Source organism: Carassius carassius, chromosome 50 (genome assembly GCF_963082965.1).
Source record: "Carassius carassius chromosome 50, fCarCar2.1, whole genome shotgun sequence".
NCBI classification, from domain to species: domain Eukaryota; kingdom Metazoa; phylum Chordata; class Actinopteri; order Cypriniformes; family Cyprinidae; genus Carassius; species Carassius carassius.
Genome location: NC_081804.1, coordinates 1,064,527 through 1,086,887, shown reverse-complemented (window position 1 = coordinate 1,086,887; position 22,361 = coordinate 1,064,527). Strand labels below are relative to the sequence as shown.

The following is a 22,361-nucleotide window of genomic DNA, read 5'->3' as shown; positions in this document are numbered from 1 at the left end:
TACCCAAGGCAAAGATAAAAATATCTTAACCAGTTAGACCAGCTCTAAATCAGTCTGGGAGAGAATTCATGCTGGTCTAAGCTGGTATATTTTCCACCTAACTCATAGCTGTTCCCTCATTTTCAACGCAGCACCCAACAGATCCCCCTCAGCCAATGAGATGCCAGAGTCGTTGGGAGAGTTGTGCTGATTGGCTGTCTGCTGAGTCGCCGTGGTGCTTGGGTTTACGGAATTGGTTGTGCTTGCAGTGGTGCTTCTGCTGATTGGCCAGGGACTATTTGCTGCCCTGTTGCACAGGTTACTGTTGCTGTTTGTCGCTGCGGTCATATTCACACTCCCTGAACTGGCAGTGTTGATTTGAGCTTGCGACCAAGATGGAGGGGTGAAAGAAAACACCCTTTCGAGTGTAGATGGAGATGGTGACGTGTCCAAAGAGAGTCGTAGAGGCAGGCGCCGACACGGCGGCAACCCTTGACTTGGCCGTACTTTGGGTAACAGCTCGGGCACAGGGTCTGGAAAGCAGAAAGTGGGACCTAAATGTTCACTGTTTTGTCCCACCCAAGGGAAGGCGGAGGAAGGAGGCGCGGGCGTGTTGGGTGTAGACATCACTGGCGAGCCAACCAGGGGATGCGCCAGGGAGCTGGAGCTGGAGCAGAACGCTCTTCTGAGTTTTTGGTGAGGAATGGATGGAGGGACGCAGTGGATGGGTGTCTGAGGGCAACTGTAAAAACCCGGTCTATCGTATAGAGGCATGGATGAGAATACATCCTCCGTGTCAGCATTCCGGGCGTGACTGGGCATCGGAGAGCTCTCGGGATGGAGGTAGAGGGGGAAACGAGAGAATGGGGCGCGGCGGAAATTGGTCGACTGGATGCCCAGAATGCAACTCAAGCTGCCCAGGAATGGAGTGGAATGATTGGCCTCCTCATGTTCTTTAATCTGCTCCAGATTGTGCTGGAATTCCATTTCTTCTTTGGGAACGCTGAGAGACAGAGAGAGAACGGAGACATTGTTTTTATCCCATAACTGACCTTGAGGATCTTCTGTAAGACCAAATATGCTTTTAAATCTTGAATATAGTGCCTAGCTTATTTTGACGGCTCTATGATATAAAAGTCACCATGATATAATTATTATTTTTTTGACCGTTCTATTTCTATAAAGTTTTATAATATTATCCCACCTAAATATTTAATAACATTTTGCACTATGCATACAAAACCACTGTTTTTCACTGGTTAATTTTGCTTCCATAACATGTGTAGCGGAAGAAAAAAAAACATCCTAAATACACATTCATTTTTTTTTATTGTCTTACAATTAACTAATTTTGTGTCTGTAGATTTCAATTACAATACATATGTATCTTTAAACGTGGTTTTCTCAAAATGAGTTTTTCTCCAATTCAGCAGTTTTATTTCTATATTTCTGAAGGTTTTTATAGAGAGGTTTGTTTATTTCATTCATCTGATTTATATAACATACAATTAAATTGATAATAGAACATTTATAAAAACACTGTGAAAATGTTTACTGGCTGTTGGCAGTATTTTCTGATTTATTGAACGACGAAAATAAATATGCAAAATCCCGGTTTGGAAAAACCTTCCAAACTAATAACAAAAAAAGAATGCTGTGTTCAGATTTCTGTTCTGGAAAGCTAATGCAAATTAGTGCATATTTAACTTGATGATGCCTCATTTGCATATTTAAACATAACAATTGAGAAAACTTGTATTGCAAACAATTTTCTTAATGTACTGATCAATCAGTACAGTTACACGTTTTGCCTTAAATAAATAAGAAAAATAAATAACATTTTCATAAGAAAAATCACTTAAATTACAATTACAGTTACCACTATCTGGTATTGTTAAAAAAACTCAGATCATCATTTAACCTTCCATTATTTAGCCTTTATCTACTTGTCAACAAATTACATGTAAACGAGATTTATATCAAATATTTCTTTCCGCTGAATATCCTGTTTCACTTGGTAATGTCACATTACAGAAGTTTTTTTCATGCCACTTTAATGGCTATAGAATCAAGAGAATCTACAAATGTTGTTTGTGCACCCAGAAATGTGCATGTGTGTGCTGTAGATGTGTATTGGTGGGTTTAAGTGTGTGTGTCACCTGATGTCCAAAGCAGATCCCATAAATGAGGGTTTACGGTGTTCGGCGCTGGCACCTGTGTAAGGCAGCTGAGGCTCAGATTCATCCCAGTATTTATCTCTCTCAACAAGAGGAACCAGATCATACATCTCATCCACTGACAGCAGAGACACCTGCGATAAAGACACACCTATTTATGTCTGTATAAGCACAGGTGCTTACAAAAAGAACAAATATGAATGTTTAACATCTTAGCAACGTGACACAAAACTAAAGATTTGATGCATGTATAAAAAAATGTAAATGTGCACTAAATAATTTTTACACTTAGAAAAACTGCAATGCTGTATTTCTGCCAAAATGTTTTGATAGAAAGTCATTTTGGACCATGATGCATCATCAAATAAATTAAGTGAACAGATGTAAGTGAAGAACACTTAACAGATAGACTGTACGACCAGACAAACAAATCCACAGAACAAGACAAGACAGAATTACACAAAGGAAATCAAGAAACATGTCATTAGTGGGGCAGATGATGTACCTGTAAATTACGGTCCACCAGCCAGTTTGTCTCAAAGTCATCATCGTCCTCCCCAAATGGATTAATAAGCTGCTCTGCCACCTGAAAACACACCAATGCTATTATTTTTCTGACTTTTTGTTAAAGATGATGTAGCTACATTACATCAGCGCGATCAGTGGTTTCACTAAATTTGTATGCATTACCAAGTTTTGTGTATGTCATGTCAGTTCCATTAACGCCATATAATCAGGCAATGGTTATTGATCACTAAACAGTCATTTTATTCAATAAAACCAGTTATTAGGGACTGTGAGTGTGGAACTAATGTTATACTTCACTATATAACACACCTTGAGCCAGCCCACATAGAAGAAGAACTGCAGTAAGGTGAAGACGGGTAGATAGAAGTCGAGGTGGTGACCCGGATAACCCTGGGCGGGGTCGAGGAACTGCCGGCCAATCAGACAAGCCAAAAAGAAACTGTACACAGCCACGGTCACAACCTATTATAGGGCACAGGACACTTACAAACTGTTTAAATGCATTACAAAAACAAACAAAACTTATTAATAAAAATCTAAAACTATTTATCATCTACATCCACCATTCAGTTCAGGTATCATCGCAATACATTCCAACCAATCACGGATCATCGCAACACATTCCAACCAATCACGGATCATCGCAACACATTCCAACCAATCAGAGATCATCGCTACACATTCCAACTAATCAGAGATCATCACTACACATTCCAACCAATCAGAGATCATCGCTACACATTCCAACTAATCAGAGATCATCGCTACATATGCCAACCAATCAGAGATCATCACTACACATTCCAACCAATCAGAGATCATCGCTACACATTCCAACTAATCAGAGATCATCGCTACATATGCCAACCAATCAGAGATCATCGCTACACATTCCAACCAATCAGAGATCATCGCTACACATTCCAACTAATCAGAGATCATCACTACACATTCCAACCAATCAGAGATCATCGCTACACATTCCAACCAATCAGAGATCATCGCTACACATTCCAACCAATCAGAGATCATCGCTACACATTCCAACCAATCAGAGATCATCGCTACACATTCCAACCAATCAGAGATCATCGCTACACATTCCAACCAATCAGAGATCATCGCTACACATTCCAACTAATCAGAGATCATCACTACACATTCCAACCAATCAGAGATCATCGCTACACATTCCAACCAATCAGAGATCATCGCTACACATTCCAACTAATCAGAGATCATCACTACACATTCCAACCAATCAGAGATCATCGCTACACATTCCAACCAATCAGAGATCATCGCTACACATTCCAACCAATCAGAGATCATCGCTTTACATTCCAACCAATCAGAGATCATCGCTTTACATTCCAACCAATCAGAGATCATCGCTACACATTACAACCAATCAGAGATCATCACTACACGTTACAACCAATCAGAGATCATCGCTACACATTACAACCAATAAGAGATCATCGCTACACATTCCAACCAATCAGAGATCATCGCTACACATTCCAACCAATCAGAGATCATCGCTACACATTACAACCAATCAGAGATCATTTAGAGATAATTTCCCATTCTAACCAGAGATGAATCATACTGTATATATTCTAAATTAATCACTAGTGACATACAAATATGATCAATTCATCTTAATTTAATTTCAGATTTAGCTTGGATCTATTCAGAGAAATCTGAAATGTTATGGGTCTGGCTAGTTCCACCTATGTCTCTATTACTAGTACTAGTTAATGAAAAGGTTAAACCATCAAACCTGTGTGTAAACTAGAGGCAGGCTGATCCAGTCATAGCCGAACAGCCTCATACACTGAGAGCGCAGTGTGTTCAGCTCCTACAACGAGAAAACACAGTCAAAAAAAAAGGTATTGCTCACAGGGAGACTTATTGAGTTCTTGTCATGTTCTGAATAACTTTGATTTTGATGTTACTACTGAAATTCCATTACTCTATTAATACTTTATCAGTTCTGAGCCATTAATGAATTCATGACTCCTTCACTGAATCAGGAGCAGAAATCATAATACATGCGAAACTTTAAAAAAGGTTACAAAATTTAAGTGGACGCCAAACAAAAAAGTGATATTTAATACACATATACAATCAGAAGGAGTGATTAGTGAATATACACAGACATACGTTGAGGATGGCGGTCATTGCCACATCATTATTGATGCGTCCTTCAGACCGAGCTCTCATGGCCAGACTGACAAACCACATGCAGGGAACCCAGAACTTATTATGAGGGGAAGGCAGTTCCTCTAACTGCTTCAGTTCCTCAGCCGTCATCAAACCTAGAGTACAGGAGAGTTTTCAACCCATATGATTTCTCCATTTCTCCAAAAACCGTCATTAGAGTGTTCATACCACCCATGTGCTTTCACAGTGTTTTTATGTAATTTGTCAGAACATTATGCAAAAAGATTTAATAATTTAGTCAGGCTTTTATGCAGCATTGCATTTTTTTCACACAGTTTTAAAGCAGGCACAGAGATGCCTTAACTTGCCTGCTTAAAGATGCCTTAACTTTGCAAACATCTACGCTGCTGAACTGACATGAGCTGAATAACGACACTACTGTCTTCTGTAATGCTACTTTATAGCAGGATTGAATTCAGAATACTGTTATTAAACAGGACTGAGCTGCACACAAGTAATTCATTAATTTTAACTGGTATTTTCCTGTTTATTAGTGTGAAGCTTCTGTGTTGTATAAAGCACTGTATACAGTCAGTAAAGGTGACTTGAGTAAATAATGAGAATTTACATGTTTGTGTGAACTATTTCTGTACAGCCAAAGCTCTTAAGAATCTGTTCGTAATTCCTTCCTGTTTTCTCTTCGAGTTTAAATCTGAATGGTACTGGCACAGAACGTGTCTTAAATCGCTGTTCTAGGCCAAATTGTGTTCCTGCGGCTCAAGTGGTAGAGCATTGCGTTAGCACCGCAAGGTTGTGGGTTCGATTCCCAAGGAACACATGTTAGGTAAAAAATGTTCTGAATGCACTGTAAGTCGTTTAGGATAAAAGCGTCTGCTAAATGCATAAATATCCAAATGATAGCACACATACATCCCGTCTATTTGACATCTGCAAGATATACTTTTGTAGAGTGTTTGCTCTTCTGCAATACATCTAAAGGAGGTTTCCTATCAGATATCAAACAGACGTTGAGAAGATGTCTTTAAGATGAAGAATGAATGTGAAACTGACATGTATCAGATGTTTGTGCACCGCAGATGTTTCCAGACCGTGCAGACTATCTGGGAGTTTACCTGCTTGTACGAGGTGGCTCATGGTCGGGAACCTCTTGTAGACAGCCGTGCTGACCGAGCGGTAGATCAGGATGCCCGACAGGTTGGCGTAACGCATTAGACTCCTGCGGATGAGTCTGGCCCCTTCATCTGCGCCACGGACGTGTCCACTGACCAGCGCTGACAGACGGTCCGTCCACGGGATGCTCTCGTACTGACCCCACCAACGAGACACCACAAGAGTCACGTAGAAACCTGAAGGACAGTTTCATCTGTGAGAAAAGTCAAGAATTGATTGTTTTAATCTAATGAAAGCACTACTTTATGTCACATTTACCCAGTACGAAGGACAGGGGAATCAGTTGTGCGTACTGATCACAGTACACTGAGAGCTTCTCGAACATCCTGCGCTGCTCTGCAGTCAGTACACACCTGTCAATCAAAGAGCACATATTTCAACAACTGATGCTTGTATTCAATTAAACAATTAAAAGCAAAACACTTTGACACTGTAGGCTGAATGAAAAGTTTAACTAAAGTAACCATGTTTTTCACCTTGAGAAGACATATGATGCAGTTTTCACTGCTTTAAGATTAACAGAACTTTGTAAAGTTTTCATATACTTGTCTAGATCAGCTCGTAATAAAGAAAAAAGATGTTTAGAGCCTGTGTGTAAAGGTGAAATTTAGCTAGCAGGAAACACAAATGAATTAAGTCATATTGTCAGATATTCTCTTTTGATTAATTAAGCAATCCAAAGAAAACATCTTTAAAACAGAAAGGAAAGTCACTTTCAAAATGAGATTGGATGAACTGTAAAATATCTGACCTAAATTCATATTGTGGCCATATGAATATGGTAATTTATTAGTATCCTTGTACATATTGAAGTACCATGGTGCTATTTACCATGGTATTCTTAAAAAATGCCTTTTAGAGTACCATATACACTTTAGCCTCACAAAAAAGCACTGGGTCAGTAGTATGGTATAATTATGGTATCACATGGTTCTTTGAAATATACCATTGGTACCAAAAATAATGTATTTATATGGTAATCCAATTTACAGTTGGTAATACTATGCTACTACTATGGTAAAATGTTTATAAACATTGTAATACTAATAACTTCTTTGCAGTAAGTTGGAAATACCATATTTAGTATAATAGTATATCAAAGTACCATGGTATTATCATGTATCCTGGTATATATTAAAATGCCAAGTCTTTTTATTTACCATGGTAATCTTTGAAATATCGTTTTGGAGTACGAAATAAATTTTAAATCTTAATAAATTACCTGAAATTTATATATAATGGTATTAACACATACTGTAACTCCATATTTGCTCCTTAATACCATGTTTTTTTCGACATGTAGTCTTTAAAATATATGTATTATTGTATATGCATGTATATTGCATATGCATATGCATCCAATGTACTTCCAGAAATACACTTTTTGAAGGACTTTTATTATATGTCGAAGCACCATAACTATCTAATACCATTTCTTTGCCATAATGCCACAAAAACGGTAAGATAGTGAAGAATCAGTGTTCACCTGTATGTGATGCTGATGGTGGCGTACATCACAATGAAGATCAGCAGCTCTCGATATAACAGTTTATAGATGCTTCCTCTCCATCGCAGAAGCAGGCGATAAAAAGTGCCCAGACGAGCATCTGCCACCCGCTGTGAGTACGTCACTGTCATGGCTGCCCGCTCAGGACAGGAAGACCACTCACAGCCTGTCAATCACAGACTCAACTGACCGTTCACTGTGATTTGAGATGATAAGTATAGACAGCTAGGAAACACATGCATGCATGCTCAGCATTGGCTGGATCACATAGTGCATGTGCAAACAGAAATCAGATGCTATTTTGATGTTAGTTAGCATACATCAACACCTAAACTGATTGCAACAACTGAAGCAAATGTGAGATTTAAAAGAATCACAAAAAATCTGACTGTAAGTCCATCACATCAAGTGCAATTGATTTCCATTTCTTGCCTGTAGGCCTGAAACACTGTCAAGTCAAGTCACCTTTATTTATATAGCGCTTTAAACAAAATACATTGCGTCAAAGCAACTGAACAACATTCATTAAGAAAACAGTGTGTCAATAATGCAAAAAAACTGTATCTATAAAAAAATAAGCAACTCTACTCACAGTGTGTGATGTTTCAGGAGTCGATGGATTGTATTTACTGGAAACGTTAAAGACGGGAAAGATCAAGGAGAGAGGGGTACATGAGATGCCCACACCTCCGGTCACTTGACCTGTTAATCTGTTTTCTACTAACAAAGAGGCATTGTGGAAAACGGTGGGGGGGGGGTCGTTAATCTGAGCAAATCTTTCAAAACTCACACATGCACAAACACTCATACACATTCTTGATGAAAAGAGTCATGTATTAATTGCAGTTATGCAATGTAAATATTATGTAGATCTACTGGAAATAAATAATCAACATTTCTTAGTTATTCATGAGGGTCTAATAAACACTTGCTGATCACAGTGGCCCTCAGCAGGGTGTTTAGTACACCATGTAGGGACCTCTAGAGGAGGAAATGCATCTCTGCGTGTGGCCACGTTTCATTTCATTAAAGCACTGGAACTCTATTCAGGGTTGCAACGAAGGTGCAAGTCACCCGATGTGAAGAGCTGCTACCGTTTAGATGCTCAAAACGTGTGTATTTCACGAGAACGTGTTATTGAAAGTGCTTTTGCATAAAGAGTCTGTGGAGAAAGAGCTGCATTAGTTCACTGGGGTAAGCCTGATTTTTCTGTGCTTTGTCTTTGCATTTTACATGGGAAGAATTCAGGGATTTAATGCATTATACAGCTTTCAATAAGTCTGTAAAATAATCCTTGGTGCCAAATTGAGTTAAAAGCTTTTTTAAAGTCAATAAAGCATGCATATATTTTACCTTTATCTTGGTTAACATGTTTTTCAATTAGAGTATGTAATGTATAGATGTGGTCAGATGTACGGTAATTTGGTAAAAATCCAATTTGACTTCTACTCAGTACCTTGTGTGTGGTGATGAAGTCTAATAGTCAAGCATTTATTATGAGTTGGAGGTTTTTGATTTTTTCTTTAAGTTCTTTATCAGTTATTGGGAAATCTAATGGGTTTTGGTTATCTTTGATTGCTAATTCTAGTTTTCCCAATTGGTTGATTTTTTTGGTTTTGTTTACAGTTTGTGTCTGTTTGTACTTTATTTTAAACAGTGTTTGGAAATGACTTTCCCATATTTCTCCATTTTGGATTGACAATTCTTAATGATCAGTTTTTTTCAGATTGTTCCAGTTATTCCAAAATTGGTTTGTGTTCACTGACTTCTCAATTATTGTGAGTTGGTTTTGGGTGTATTGTGCTTTTTTGGTTCTGAGTGTATGTTTGTATTGTTTTAGTGTTGCACAGTAAAGAAGGCGGATCTCTGTGTTTCTGATTTGACAGTGTTCTCAGTTTTTTGCGAGTAGTTTGGCAGTCCTGAGGTATTAGATTTTTTCCAGATTTTTGTTTTCAATTTGGATTGTTTTGCTGATTTTCCAAATATGTCATTTAAATCTTTGACCACAAGATTGACACCTTCATGGCGGGATGTATATGGCACACAGGTATATATCTTTTCTCGATGGGAGCAGTTCCTTGCAGAAGAGAGAGAGAGAGAGATATAAAAAGGCTATTACACAATTACTTTTTAAGGTAAAAGGGCATTTTGTCACATTATACGAGGTAAGTTGTCACAATAGCTGCAAAATAGCTGGTATTTATTTATAATGGAAAAATATATAAATGTATTTAATTAGCATTTTGATTTTATATTTTGCATTTTTTTTTAAATATTTTAACTCTGCATTATATTTAACTGTTTATGTTTGTTTTTTTTAATTCACTATATTTTGTTGGAAATGTTATCTTTGCATCCTTCCAGTTTGGTGTTTTAAAATAAATGCAAAAATGTCAAAAAATAAATAAAATAAAACATAAATAAAATATATAATATATATTAATATAAATTAATGATTTTATATATATATATATATATATATATTTTTTTTTTTTTTTTTTTTTAATTACATTATTTTACATTATATTTATTTTTTCATTAATATATTCAAGGTTTGACATGTTATTAATAAAGAATGAAAGTGTTTTTGTGATTATTTCAGGAAGATCAAACCTGTGCTTCAGACATAAGTCAGGTATTTTTAGTAAAACAAATCCAGCTTTAAAGCAGAATTTTAGTGTTTTTTTTTTTATCACAAATGTAGCGTCAATATACATTTTCCCTCTGTTTTGTCTCCTGAGAAACACATGACAACCAAAACAGAGCTGCGTGACTGAGTTATTAAGGTTACACTAAAATTTTGTTTTGATTTTATGGAATTTAATATCACTGTTGAAGATGGATGTTGGTTTGTACTACAGTGTGATTCCAAAAATGAAAATCCAGGCATTATTTTCTCACCCTCATGTTCTTCAAACCTGTATGCTGATATTTTGCAATAGTTTTTCAATATAATGACTGTTGATGTCTTGAACATTATATTCAGAACAGAAGCTGTGCCAATCAGCTAAACATTTTCCATAGAAGGCGACAAATCGTACAGGTTTAGGATGAGTTCATGGTTTGCTGGAATTCTTTTTTCAAGATACAGATGTACAAATGAAGCCTTGATGTTTCCGAAGTTCTTCAGGTTGTCTGCCAGTAGATGGCGCTATAGGAGAGAGCAAACACATCTCAGAGTCTCAGTCTGCTCTTAGATACACATCAGATGTTCATAACCAGTGATCGTGTTCATCAGTTATACTGGATTTGTACGTATGACATGTTTACCCTACAAATAAAATATTGCTCAACAACATAAATCTGTTTTATGCTCCACAAGAGCCTTCTTTAAATTCACGTTTAATTCCAAATCACAGCAAGAATGAGAGTTATTATGACCTATGCAGCATCCACACCGACAGGCAATGTTAAGGTCGTCTACTTCATTTAGTATTATCCTCTAAAATCCGCTTTAAATATCCCAACTCTTTAAAGAAGATTGCCTGTCAATGTTTTTATCGTTCATCGGATGTACCAAAATCATTCTGAATTTGATTCCAAAAATCTCTTGATAGTTTGAACTTCCCTATTATCATAGAATTACAGTCAACATTATAGTAGAGATAATCAGGAGATAAAAAAACAGCTTTAACTTGTCAGTGCTGGAAAATGACCATGGTAAGCGGCATAATGCATGGCTAGCTATGCATTAAACAATTTAAATGCACTCCGTGGAAAAAAAACAATCAAATGCTAAAACCAGAATAAGCTGGATGGCTGGTCTTCCACCCTGACCAGGTAAAGAAGTGGCCAAAACCAGCCTGCTGACCAGCTATAACCAGCTTAAGCCAAGGTGCTTGGCCTCCACATTATGCATTATGCAGAGCTATAGCTGTGCATTATCCCTTACTTATATTATGTTCTTGGTTTGAACGAGACTAGAAAGTTTAAGAAGATCCAAGACGCTCTTATTAACCTCCAGAATCCGTGGGCTGAATGAGGATCTGTCTCTCAGCTCATTTAGAAAGAATAACAGATCCGTGTAAAGAGTCGCTCAAGGTCTGCGCCAGCATGTGTCCTGGAGCATTGAAAAAGACTTGCTCGGGTTTCACAAAGAAAGACGAATTTCTGTCACTTGTCCAGCTGTAGCCAGAATAAAATCATATCCAGCTGAACATTGGAGGCTGGAATCCAGCATCAGATAATGAACTTCAGCAGTGTCTTTTACTCTCAGAGCAACCAGGAGACAAAATAAAATGTAAAAGAAATTGTTCACCCATAATGTAAATTATTTATTTTATATTGTTATATATTAGAATTATATTAGAATTATTTTATATATTATTTTTTTTTTTTAATTTCTTCTTCTTTAGAATCATAAATGAACATTTCTATGAAAAACAGGCTGAAATTACTGATACAAGTAATTTCCTGAAGATCTAGTGGTTTTTGGGTGAACTATTCTTTTTAAGTGTGATGTTTCTTTACTAGCAGGTAAATAGTTACAGTCCAGTTAGTTTTTTTACAAGCATTATGGCCAAGTAAAATATTTAACCGATAAATCCTTGTCTGATGGTGGAAATTAGAGTCCCCTGAAAAAAAATGTTTACTAAACTTGGGCTATTGTTGTTTACTTAGAAGATATATTTTTTTAAATCAACCCTTTCAGGTGTAAGTTACAAATATTTTAACTGACCCCTTGTTTCCATGGTGACGCGTCAGATTGTCACGTGACACACCGCAGTCACAATAACTAACAGACTTCAGATTGGGTTCGCAAATCATTTGAGTCAGATCGCGACTTCAGAGCGGGCTCGCGAATCATTTGAAACATTTGAGTCAGATCGGGACTTCAGAGTGGGTTCGCGAATCATTTGAGTTGTTTGAGTCAGATCGGGACTTCAGAGTGGGCTCGCGAATCATTTGAGTCATTTGAGTCAGATCGTGACTTCAGAGCGGGCTCGCGAATCATTTGAAACATTTGAGTCAGATCGGGACTTCAGAGTGGGCTCGCGAATCATTTGAAACATTTGAGTCAGATCGGGACTTCAGAGCGGGCTCGCGAATCATTTGAAACATTTGAGTCAGATCGGGACTTCAGAGCGGGCTCGCGAATCATTTGAAACATTTGAGTCAGATCGGGACTTCAGAGCGGGCTCGCGAATCATTTGAGTTGTTTGAGTCAGATCGGGACTTCAGAGTGGGCTCGCGAATCATTTGAGTCATTTGAGTCAGATCGTGACTTCAGACCGGGCTCGCGAATCATTTGAGTTGTTTGAGGGTGCTTCTCATTTCTTATTTGTGCATCCTCGTTTCCTTTCCTCGCTTCCTTTCCTCGTGTCTTAGCTCCACCTCTTCAGGATGCGAGGGAAGGACACAAGGAAAAGACGCGAGGACGGAGGAATGGAAGCAAGTGAAATGATATATCCTCGCTCCCTTTAGCGTCACTTCAAAGCGTCGTCAAGTAATGATGAGTCTACACCGCTGGATTTAGCTTGCATATCGGGATTCTTGAATATTAGAGATAATTATTATTTATATTGTAACCGTTTCAACCTCCACAAAAGACCACATTTGTTATTATTTTTTATTACCAGTTATGATTAATAAATTATTCAAAGTTATTAAATGTTTTTTTTTAATTTGTAGTAGGCTATAGTATGAAAGTTTGTTTAATTTTGGTGCTTTGATATAATTCTGCAACTGTACTAGAGTTGTGATTTTACATACATTTGTGTCTTGTACATGTAAACAATAATGATAATTATAATAATAATAATAAATATACTGTGGCAAGAACACCATTTTTACTAAAGCAAAATACCAATAAAAGTTTGCAAAAGGTCTGGGTTTATGTATGTCACGGCTTACGCTGCTGGAAGGAACACGGAGCCGAGGGATAAACGAAACAAGGATTTATTAAATCAAACATAGGCAAGGTAAGAAGCAAATAACAGGTGGCAAGTGGCAAGTAACAAGTGGACAAGTAGACAAGTGACAAGTAGACGAGTAGACCCGACAAAACAGAACTGAAAGGACAAGGCTTTTGTACAAGGGATAATAGGGAAAACACAGGTGGATGGAATGACTAAATTAACAGGGACATGGAACACATGCGGAAATGACTAGACACACCTGGGAACTAATCAAACCACATAGAGACAGAAACTGGGTCACAGGGGCAAAAAAACACACAAAATGAGTCCAGGTGTGTGACAGTACTCCCCCCTCCCGGTAGGTGCATCCTTGCACCGTAGAAACAACAAAGGGAGGCCAGCAGACAGGGACCACAGAGGAAGGAGCCAGGGAGGAGATGACGGAGGGAGGAGCCAGGGAGGAGACAGGAAGGATCTGAAGCAGGAGGCACCCAGCAGGACCCAGGCCACAGCCATAACGGCCCAAGGTGGGGCCGACGGAGGAAGGAGCCATGGAGGAGGAATGGTCACCGACTCCAGGGACTCGACCCACGGCAACGGAGCAAGTGGAGGAGGAGCCCGAGGCGGAGACGGAGAGCCGAAGAGCCAGGGTGACGGGGAGGAGCCGGAGGTCCTAGGCGGAACTGATGGCTCTGGTGACTGACGCGGCGATGTGGATCCGGAAGGCCGCGGTGAGGCCAGAGTGACCGAGGACTGAGGTGTAGCCGAGGGGATGAAGGAGCCTGACGGAGCCGGAGGGATGAGGCGAAGCCGGAGGAGTGGAGTCCCGAGGCATAGGATGGACGACGCCAGACCAAGGCGGAGCCGGAGGGACAAGGGAGCCAGGCAGAGCCTGCGGACTGCCGGGCCACAGCGGAGAGGAAGGAGATAGGAGCAATGGTGGAGCCGACGGGTCAACGGGCCGAGGCGGAGTCCAGGCCTCAGAGGCTGGAGGCGGAGGTGAGGGAGACGCCGACCAAGGCGTCGCTGGAGGATGGCGGTCCCGCTGAGCTCGCACCACAATGATGGTAGGCTGAGGGCGAGCAGAGGGGCAGCCAGACGACAGCGGAGGAGGAGGCAGGAGTGGGTGGGAGGGTGGGAATTTTGGAGGAGCAGGCATTGGAGTAAGCTCTGGGGCTGGAGCCCTTCCTGGGCTTAACGGAGGATCAGGAGCCCGTCCTGGGCTTAACGGGGGATCAGGGGCCCGTCCTGGGCTTAACGGGGGATCAGGGGCCCGTCCTGGGCTTAACGGGGGATCAGGGGCCCGTCCTGGGCTTAACGGGGGATCAGGGGCCCGTCCTGGGCTTAACGGGGGAACAGGAGCCCGTCCTGGGCTTAACGGGGGAACAGGAGCCCGTCCTGGGCTTAACAGAGGATCAGGAGCCCGTCCTGGGTTTAACGGGGGAACAGGGGCCCGTCCTGGGCTTAACGGGGGATCAGGGGCCCGTCCTGGGCTTAACGGGGGATCAGGGGCCCGTCCTGGGCTTAACGGGGGATCAGGGGCCCGTCCTGGGCTTAACGGGGGATCAGGGGCCCGTCCTGGGCTTAACGGGGGAACAGGAGCCCGTCCTGGGCTTAACGGGGGAACAGGAGCCCGTCCTGGGCTTAACAGAGGATCAGGAGCCCGTCCTGGGTTTAACGGGGGAACAGGAGCCCGTCCTGGGCTTAACGGGGAAACAGGAGCCCGTCCTGGGCTTAACGGAGGATCAGGAGCCCGTCCTGGGCTTAAAGGAGGATCAGGAGCCCGTCCTGGGCTTAAAGGAGGATCAGGAGCCAGTCCTGGGCTTAAAGGAGGATCAGGAGCCAGTCCTGGGCTTAACGGGGGAACAGGAGCCCGTCCTGGGCTTAACGGGGGAACAGGAGCCCGTCCTGGGCTTAACAGAGGATCAGGAGCCCGTCCTGGGCTTAACGGAAGATCAGGAGCCCGTCCTGGGCTTAACGGAAGATCAGGAGCCCTTCCTGGGCTTAACAGAGGATCAGGAGCCCGTCCTGGGCTTACAGGAGGATCAGGAGCCCGTCCTGGGCTTAACGGAGGATCAGGAGCCCTTCCTGGGCTTAACAGAGGATCTGGCATAGGTGAATTGGAAACCCCCTCATTTTGACCCATTTGGCGCTCCACATTTTGCTCCCTCGTGGTGGGCAGTGTCGCCGGCTCTCGCACCTGGTCTGACGGGTTGCTCTCTGGCTCTCCGTCATCGGTGGGCTCGGGCTCATGCCTCGTACCGTGGGGAGATTGTAGGCTGGGCTCTGGGTCCAGAGTGGACCTGGCGAGATCCTCCATTGGGCCGACCGTGAGAGGTGACCCATTTCTCACCAGATTCCACTCTATGAATGCGGCGAAATCCTCCCGAGGACCATCTTCGGGCGACATGGTCCGGGTAGCTGGTGGCATTAGCTAGCCAGAGAAACCGTCTGGTATGGTCCTCGAGAGACAGTCCCTCCTGCTCCAGCAGGAGGAGGAGGTATTCGGGGCGATAGAGGGGATCCATGACACACTACGGAAAGAAAAAGACTGAAAAAACGAAAAACAAAACGGAGGGAAAACACACAGTTTTTAACTTTTTAGGTCGGGTCTTCTGTCACGGCTTACGCTGCTGGAAGGAACACAGAGCCGAGGGATAAACGATGGGAGTATTTATTAAATCAAACATAGGCAAGGTAAGAAGCAAATAACAGGTGGCAAGTGGCAAGTAACAGGTGACAAGTAGACGAGTAGACCCGACAAAACAGAACTGAAAGGACAAGGCTTTTGTACAAGGGATAATAGGGAAAACACAGGTGGATGGAATGACTAAATTAACAGGGACATGGAACACATGCGGAAATGACTAGACACACCTGGGAACTAATCAAACCACATAGAGACAGAAACTGGGTCACAGGGGCAAAAAACACACAAAATGAGTCCAGGTGTGTGACAATGTAACTATGAATTCATGCACAATACATACTGTATATATATAATTAGTTTTTTTGCATATGCAAACATGGATCAATTGTTTACAACACTACTTGTTAGCCTAATATAATTATTGTTAATTCCATCACATCATCATTGGACTTTTATAAGAGTCAGGTTTGTATTCTGTATATAAACCAATCTGAATTACACATTTCCATCTACAATTACGATGAAAACGATAGTAGGTATATCCTGTGCCCTATCATTACACCACATTCTTCACCAAATTGCACAACATGAACAGCGTCGCTCAAGCAGATGGAAAGCACGATTGCGTCATTGTGTCCTACTCCTGGCTGAGGTATTGTTAAAAATACTATGTGCAGATATGTTGTGGGGTTAATATTTGAATTCAGATTCACAGCCTTCTTTGTTGTGTATCATTTCTTAATTTAAACTGATCAGTGCTATGTGCTTATACATAAAATAAACATATTTACATGCTATTTTTAATTACAGGTTAAAAGAACAGCTACTTCGATTTATGCAGAAATAAATGCCACCGTACCACTGCTAAAATTATACTTTGATGGTAGGCAGAACCTCAAGGAGGACTTTCGACTGACCCGGGACTCTATGGAAGCTTTGACAAGGATGCTGCCACAAGATGAAGCACATGGTTGGGGACACCACATAACCATACTGATAACTGTGTACTGGCTAGCACATGGACTGTCATACAGTGTGGTGTCCCGGGCCTTTCAGGTGCCAGTATCCTCTGTTTGCAGGCTGGTTCACACAGGAACCAAAAAGATTGCAGCCCTGCGCCAGCAGGTCATACAGTTGCCAGATGGACAAGACCTTGATGAGGTTGTCCTTGATTTTGAAAATTTGGCCAACAGCCCCATCTTCTCCAAGTGTGTGGGTGCTATAGATGGATGTCAAGTCCGCATCAAGACCCCAGCTGGACCCACTGGCCAGGACTACATCAACAGAAAACTTTTCCCATCCATTCAGATGCAGGCAGTATGCGATGGGAAGGGCCGGTTCCTTAATGTTTTTGTGGGATATCCTGGTTCTGTCCATGACACTAGAGTCCTGAGAAACAGCAAGATATATAAAGAGGCATTGTATCCACCACAAGGATACTTTCTTTTGGGGGATGGAGGCTACCCCTGCATCACCCATCCTGTGGCCATCATTACTCCGTACCGGGAGCCAGTGCAAGGGAGAGTGCAGGCCCGCTTCAATCACTACCACGCCAAGGCTCGCTCCATAATTGAGCGGGCCTTTGGTATGATGAAAACACGTTGGAGGTCCCTGCTTTTCAAGTCTCTTGAGGTGGACCACACCTTTGCCCCAACAGTTATCATGGCGTGTGCAGTTCTGCATAACATTTGCCTGACAACAGGAGACATCATTGAAGGCCCTGAAGTTGTGGATGATGTTGGTTTACCTCCACCCTGTCCAGTAAGGGGGGTCTGTGGTGGAAATGCCTGGCGTGATAAACTGGCAGCAAAACTGTCAGCTCCTCAGGTGTATCCAGTGGAGTTAAATGAGCATGATTATTTGTAGAAAGACAAAGATGTTGCTACACAAAATGTTTAAGTTCAGATTTAAATTATGCATTAAATTATTTGCAATACCCACATTATCAATAGATAAAATAGTTATATGTAAATAAACATGTTTTCCAATTAAGCCAATATTTTTGTTTTGTACTCATCTGGCAACTGTGTTTACCATAAAACATCTATTAAGGCTTATAATGCCACAACAAAAATTCTCAAAGCAAAAACGACAAACAGAAATAGGGTTCAACTTTTTTTAATCAATTGTTCAAAGAGGTCAAGGAACCTATGTGCGTGGCCTGAAAACGTTCATCCTCTTTTTCAGTCTCCTTCTCTAGGAAATCCAGCACTCGGTTCGATCTTTTCTTTTTAGGTGGCGGGGGACCCGAAGAAGTACAGGGCCTTTCCTCCTGGAAGTTGCCTCTGCCAGACGATGCATAGGACGTTGTGTCCTCCTCCTCCCCCCTTTATTCCACAGATGCGGATGGTGGTGACAAGGCAGGGTCTTTGGACACAGCAGAAAAGCCAGTGACTTCTGCATCGCATGAGTCTATCAGGATGGGAGGCTCAATAGATGGCCTCCCCCCAATAGCCTCATGCATGGCAGAAAACCACGGCCATGTGGCTGCTGTGGCCTCCCCACCATCCGTCCCAGTTCCCGTAGGAGGACAGCGGAGCTCCTAAAATAAAATTAATCTATTCTCTATTAAACTAGCAAGAAGAAAATTCACACCAAATGAAATAAATACATGCATCATTTTGTACATACCTTATATTTTCTTTTTAGATTGTCCCATTTTTTGGAAATCTGACTTGGTGTAACTTTTCCATCTAAACCAATCCTCTGAAGAACTTTACTACACAATAAAAATCAACAAATTATTTACTCAAACACAGACAAAGATAGTGTAACAATATATTATAAATATTATCTAAAAACTCACTGCATTTATCAAACAAAGTGAAGACAAAGCATATTTTTCTATGCATACTGGAAAATAACTCACATCCAGGCTTTTTTGGCACTGTTCCTCTTCCCAGTGAAGTCAGACTCAAGCTCCATACGGAATTTAATTAGGTTTTCTGTCTCCTCATCAGTCCCTGTAAGAAAGAATTTTACACTACAGTGAAGCAGTTCGAAATGTTAATGTGTTGCATATTAATCCCTGCAGGCATAAACTACAAATACTCAACACATTAAAAATAATTAACTACAGGTCTAAATTAAAATCATTCTCTATTCCCCATTTATCAATGTAAGAGGAATTAATTAAACAATTAAAAACAAGCCAGTAAAATGAAGAAACGTAATAAACATAATTAAAACTGTGCTGAAAAGTATATACATAGAAATTAAAGGCACTGTCAAAAAATAACCCACATTCATGCTTAATACTCACATTTATGTGTGTTTGAATTTTCTGCCATGGTTAGCACTTGGAGCAGATGTGAAGGGGGAGGAGAATTTATACGTGCGTCACGTTAAGTCGATAAAAGACTTCAGCATAGGATACACCTGTTTATCCTCGCTGATCGCTCCTCAGGCAGCCTCCTCAGCTCGATCGGTTTCCGGGTCATAGGATGGAGGACGGAGGAGCGAGGAGACGAGGATGGATATTGAGAAGCACCCTGAGTCAGATCGGGACTTCAGAGTGGGCTCGCGAATCATTTGAGTCATTTGAGTCAGATCACAACTTCAGAGCGAGTTCGCGAATCATTTGAGTCAGATCACAACTTCAGAGCGGGTTCGCGAATCATTTGAGTCAGATCGCGACTTCAGAGCGGGTTCGCGAATCATTTGAGTCAGATCGCGACTTCAGAGCGGGTTCGCGAATCATTTGAGTCAGATCGCGACTTCAGAGCGGGCTCGCGAATCATTTGAGTCAGATCGCGACTTCAGAGCGGGCTCGCGAATCATTTGAGTCAGATCGCCACTTCAGAGCGGGTTCGCGAATCATTTGAGTCAGATCGCGACTTCAGAGCGGGTTCGCGAATCATTTGAGTCAGATCGCGACTTCAGAGCGGGCTCGCGAATCATTTGAGTCAGATCACAACTTCAGAGCGGGTTCGCGAATCATTTGAGTCAGATCGCGACTTCAGAGCGGGTTCGCGAATCATTTGAATCAGATCGCCACTTCAGAGCGGGCTCGCGAATCATTTGAGTCAGATCGCCACTTCAGAGCGGGTTCGCGAATCATTTGAGTCAGATCGCGACTTCAGAGCGGGCTCGCGAATCATTTGAGTCAGATCGCCACTTCAGAGCGGGTTCGCGAATCATTTGAGTCAGATCGCGACTTCAGAGCGGGCTCGCGAATCATTTGAGTCAGATCGCCACTTCAGAGCGGGTTCGCGAATCATTTGAGTCAGATCGCGACTTCAGAGCGGGTTCGCGAATCATTTGAGTCAGATCGCGACTTCAGAGCGCGCGACTTCAGAGCGGGTTCGCGAATCATTTGAGTCAGATCGCGACTTCAGAGCGGGTTCGCGAATCATTTGAGTCAGATCGCGACTTCAGAGCGGGCTCGCGAATCATTTGAGTCAGATCGCCACTTCAGAGCGGGTTCGCGAATCATTTGAGTCAGATCGCGACTTCAGAGCGGGTTCGCGAATCATTTGAGTCAGATCGCGACTTCAGAGCGGGCTCGCGAATCATTTGAGTCAGATCACAACTTCAGAGCGGGTTCGCGAATCATTTGAGTCAGATCGCGACCCCATTGGAACTCAATTGAGACAATTGAAGCCCATTTTTAGCGTTTTTTAGCACTTCCGTTTCTGACGCGCAGACTCAAACGAAGCTTGATGACGTCAGCAACCTGCCTGACAGAGGTAAATCTTCTAGTAGCTGTGCGTGCAAACTGCCATCGTTAATCTTGCAGAGACGGCGAGCTTGAGCGGGGAGTTCTTTGGCGCGAGTGAGCAGGAGTAATTATTCTGATTAATTATTTTGTATAGTATTTTAAAATGTAACGCCAGTATGCCATATTAAGTTAATGCATACTATTAAGAAGTTATGTAAAATGATGTTCAAGAACTGATATGAATTCATACCCGATAGTTATTTAACGGCCCAGGGATCAAATATTTTAAATATAATTTAATTTTTGATGCACATGATGTTATATAACGTTAATGGGCGCCGAATATAATCACAAAATGGCGTTTACTGTTATCTACACATCTACATCGCAAAAGAAATGGTCGAATCAGTCATATAAAAAAAGTTATTCAGTAAATCGCTTGGACAAAAGCGTCTGCGTTGGCCTGTTAAATAACATTTAGATAATAAATGGACAATAACGAATGTCACCAATAACATCTATAACTAATGGTTGCCCTTTTCATTTTTCTTTCCTCATAGGTAAAAATACAAACTTTAATTTCTGCTAACACCAGAAAAAGAAGAACCATGGCTAACTATGCTACCAACAAAGGTAAGCCATATTAATATAGTATAATTTAGAATATATAGTATAAAATATGGAAAGCAACACTGTAAGAGAGAATAAAATAATAAATTAACCTTGTGTAATACCTATATTGTTATTATTATTTTAATGAACAGATAAGAGCAATTTATTTGTTTTTTATTGTATATTTGCATATACTTTTTTATACTTTGTTCGGATATAAATAAATCAATGGCCAGAGACAAGTTACTTGTGTGTTAAAATCTGTTTACTCATACTAACAAAACTGTGTTTTGATTGTGATTGCTGTATGCGGTGATTTGGATCATCGGGAGTAGCTACATTCGTCGTGGGGAAGAGAGGCCAAGGTTTACTGGTTTGGCTGGGGTGGACTTCGATGGCACGGACTCCTTCCTTTCTTCTACTTGTCCCTCAGAGGAAGAGCAGCCCCGGATGTCCTGCTGATTCACTGCGGCGGGAACGACTTGGGATGCAGGAAGAGCATCGATCTCGTCGCAGCGATGAAGCAGGATCTGCAACATCTCTATCGGCGGAATAGAGCTATTGGGGTTGTGTATGTGCCTTTTGTCTTTAGTTTAATACATGTTCACATTGGTAGACTTAACACTGTTCAATAGTCACTGCTCTTTCTCCCCCCACCCTTCTTTCTCGCCTCCGTGCCATTCATGTATCACCCTAGCCATCCACCCCATGGCCTCTCACTTTTCTTCCCCATGACGAATGTAGCTAGCTGGTGAGGGATTGTTTTTGTGTTTCAATAAATAAATATTTATTAATGAAATGATTGAATATTTATTATCAAAACACACAGTAGACACTTCAAGTAGACATACTTTGACAGAAATGTCATGTGGTTTTATTACTTATGTTTTAGAACTTCGTAATGATACATATTCAGTCAGTAGCCTTCACAGTGAATATTGATAAGGGAGATGTCAAGACACCTTTAGATTACATTAGATTTATCTTTTATTGTCAATGTGTAGAGTACAAGTACAGAGACAATTCAATC

At 41.3% G+C, this 22,361-nt stretch overlaps 1 protein-coding gene across 1 annotated transcript; it reads right to left on the bottom strand.

The window, feature by feature from the left end:
• Positions 1–102: 102 nt before the first annotated feature.
• LOC132133601 (bestrophin-2-like) lies at positions 103–7,682 on the bottom strand. The gene is made up of 9 exons (XM_059546488.1): positions 7,531–7,682; positions 6,303–6,397; positions 5,987–6,220; positions 4,854–5,008; positions 4,471–4,548; positions 2,994–3,146; positions 2,662–2,742; positions 2,139–2,290; positions 103–982 (listed from the first exon to the last, which is right to left on the bottom strand). The coding sequence occupies exons 1-9, from the start codon at positions 7,680–7,682 to the stop codon at positions 103–105; spliced, it is 1,980 nt and encodes a 659-aa protein (XP_059402471.1).
• Between the last annotated feature and the right edge of the window lie 14,679 nt (positions 7,683–22,361).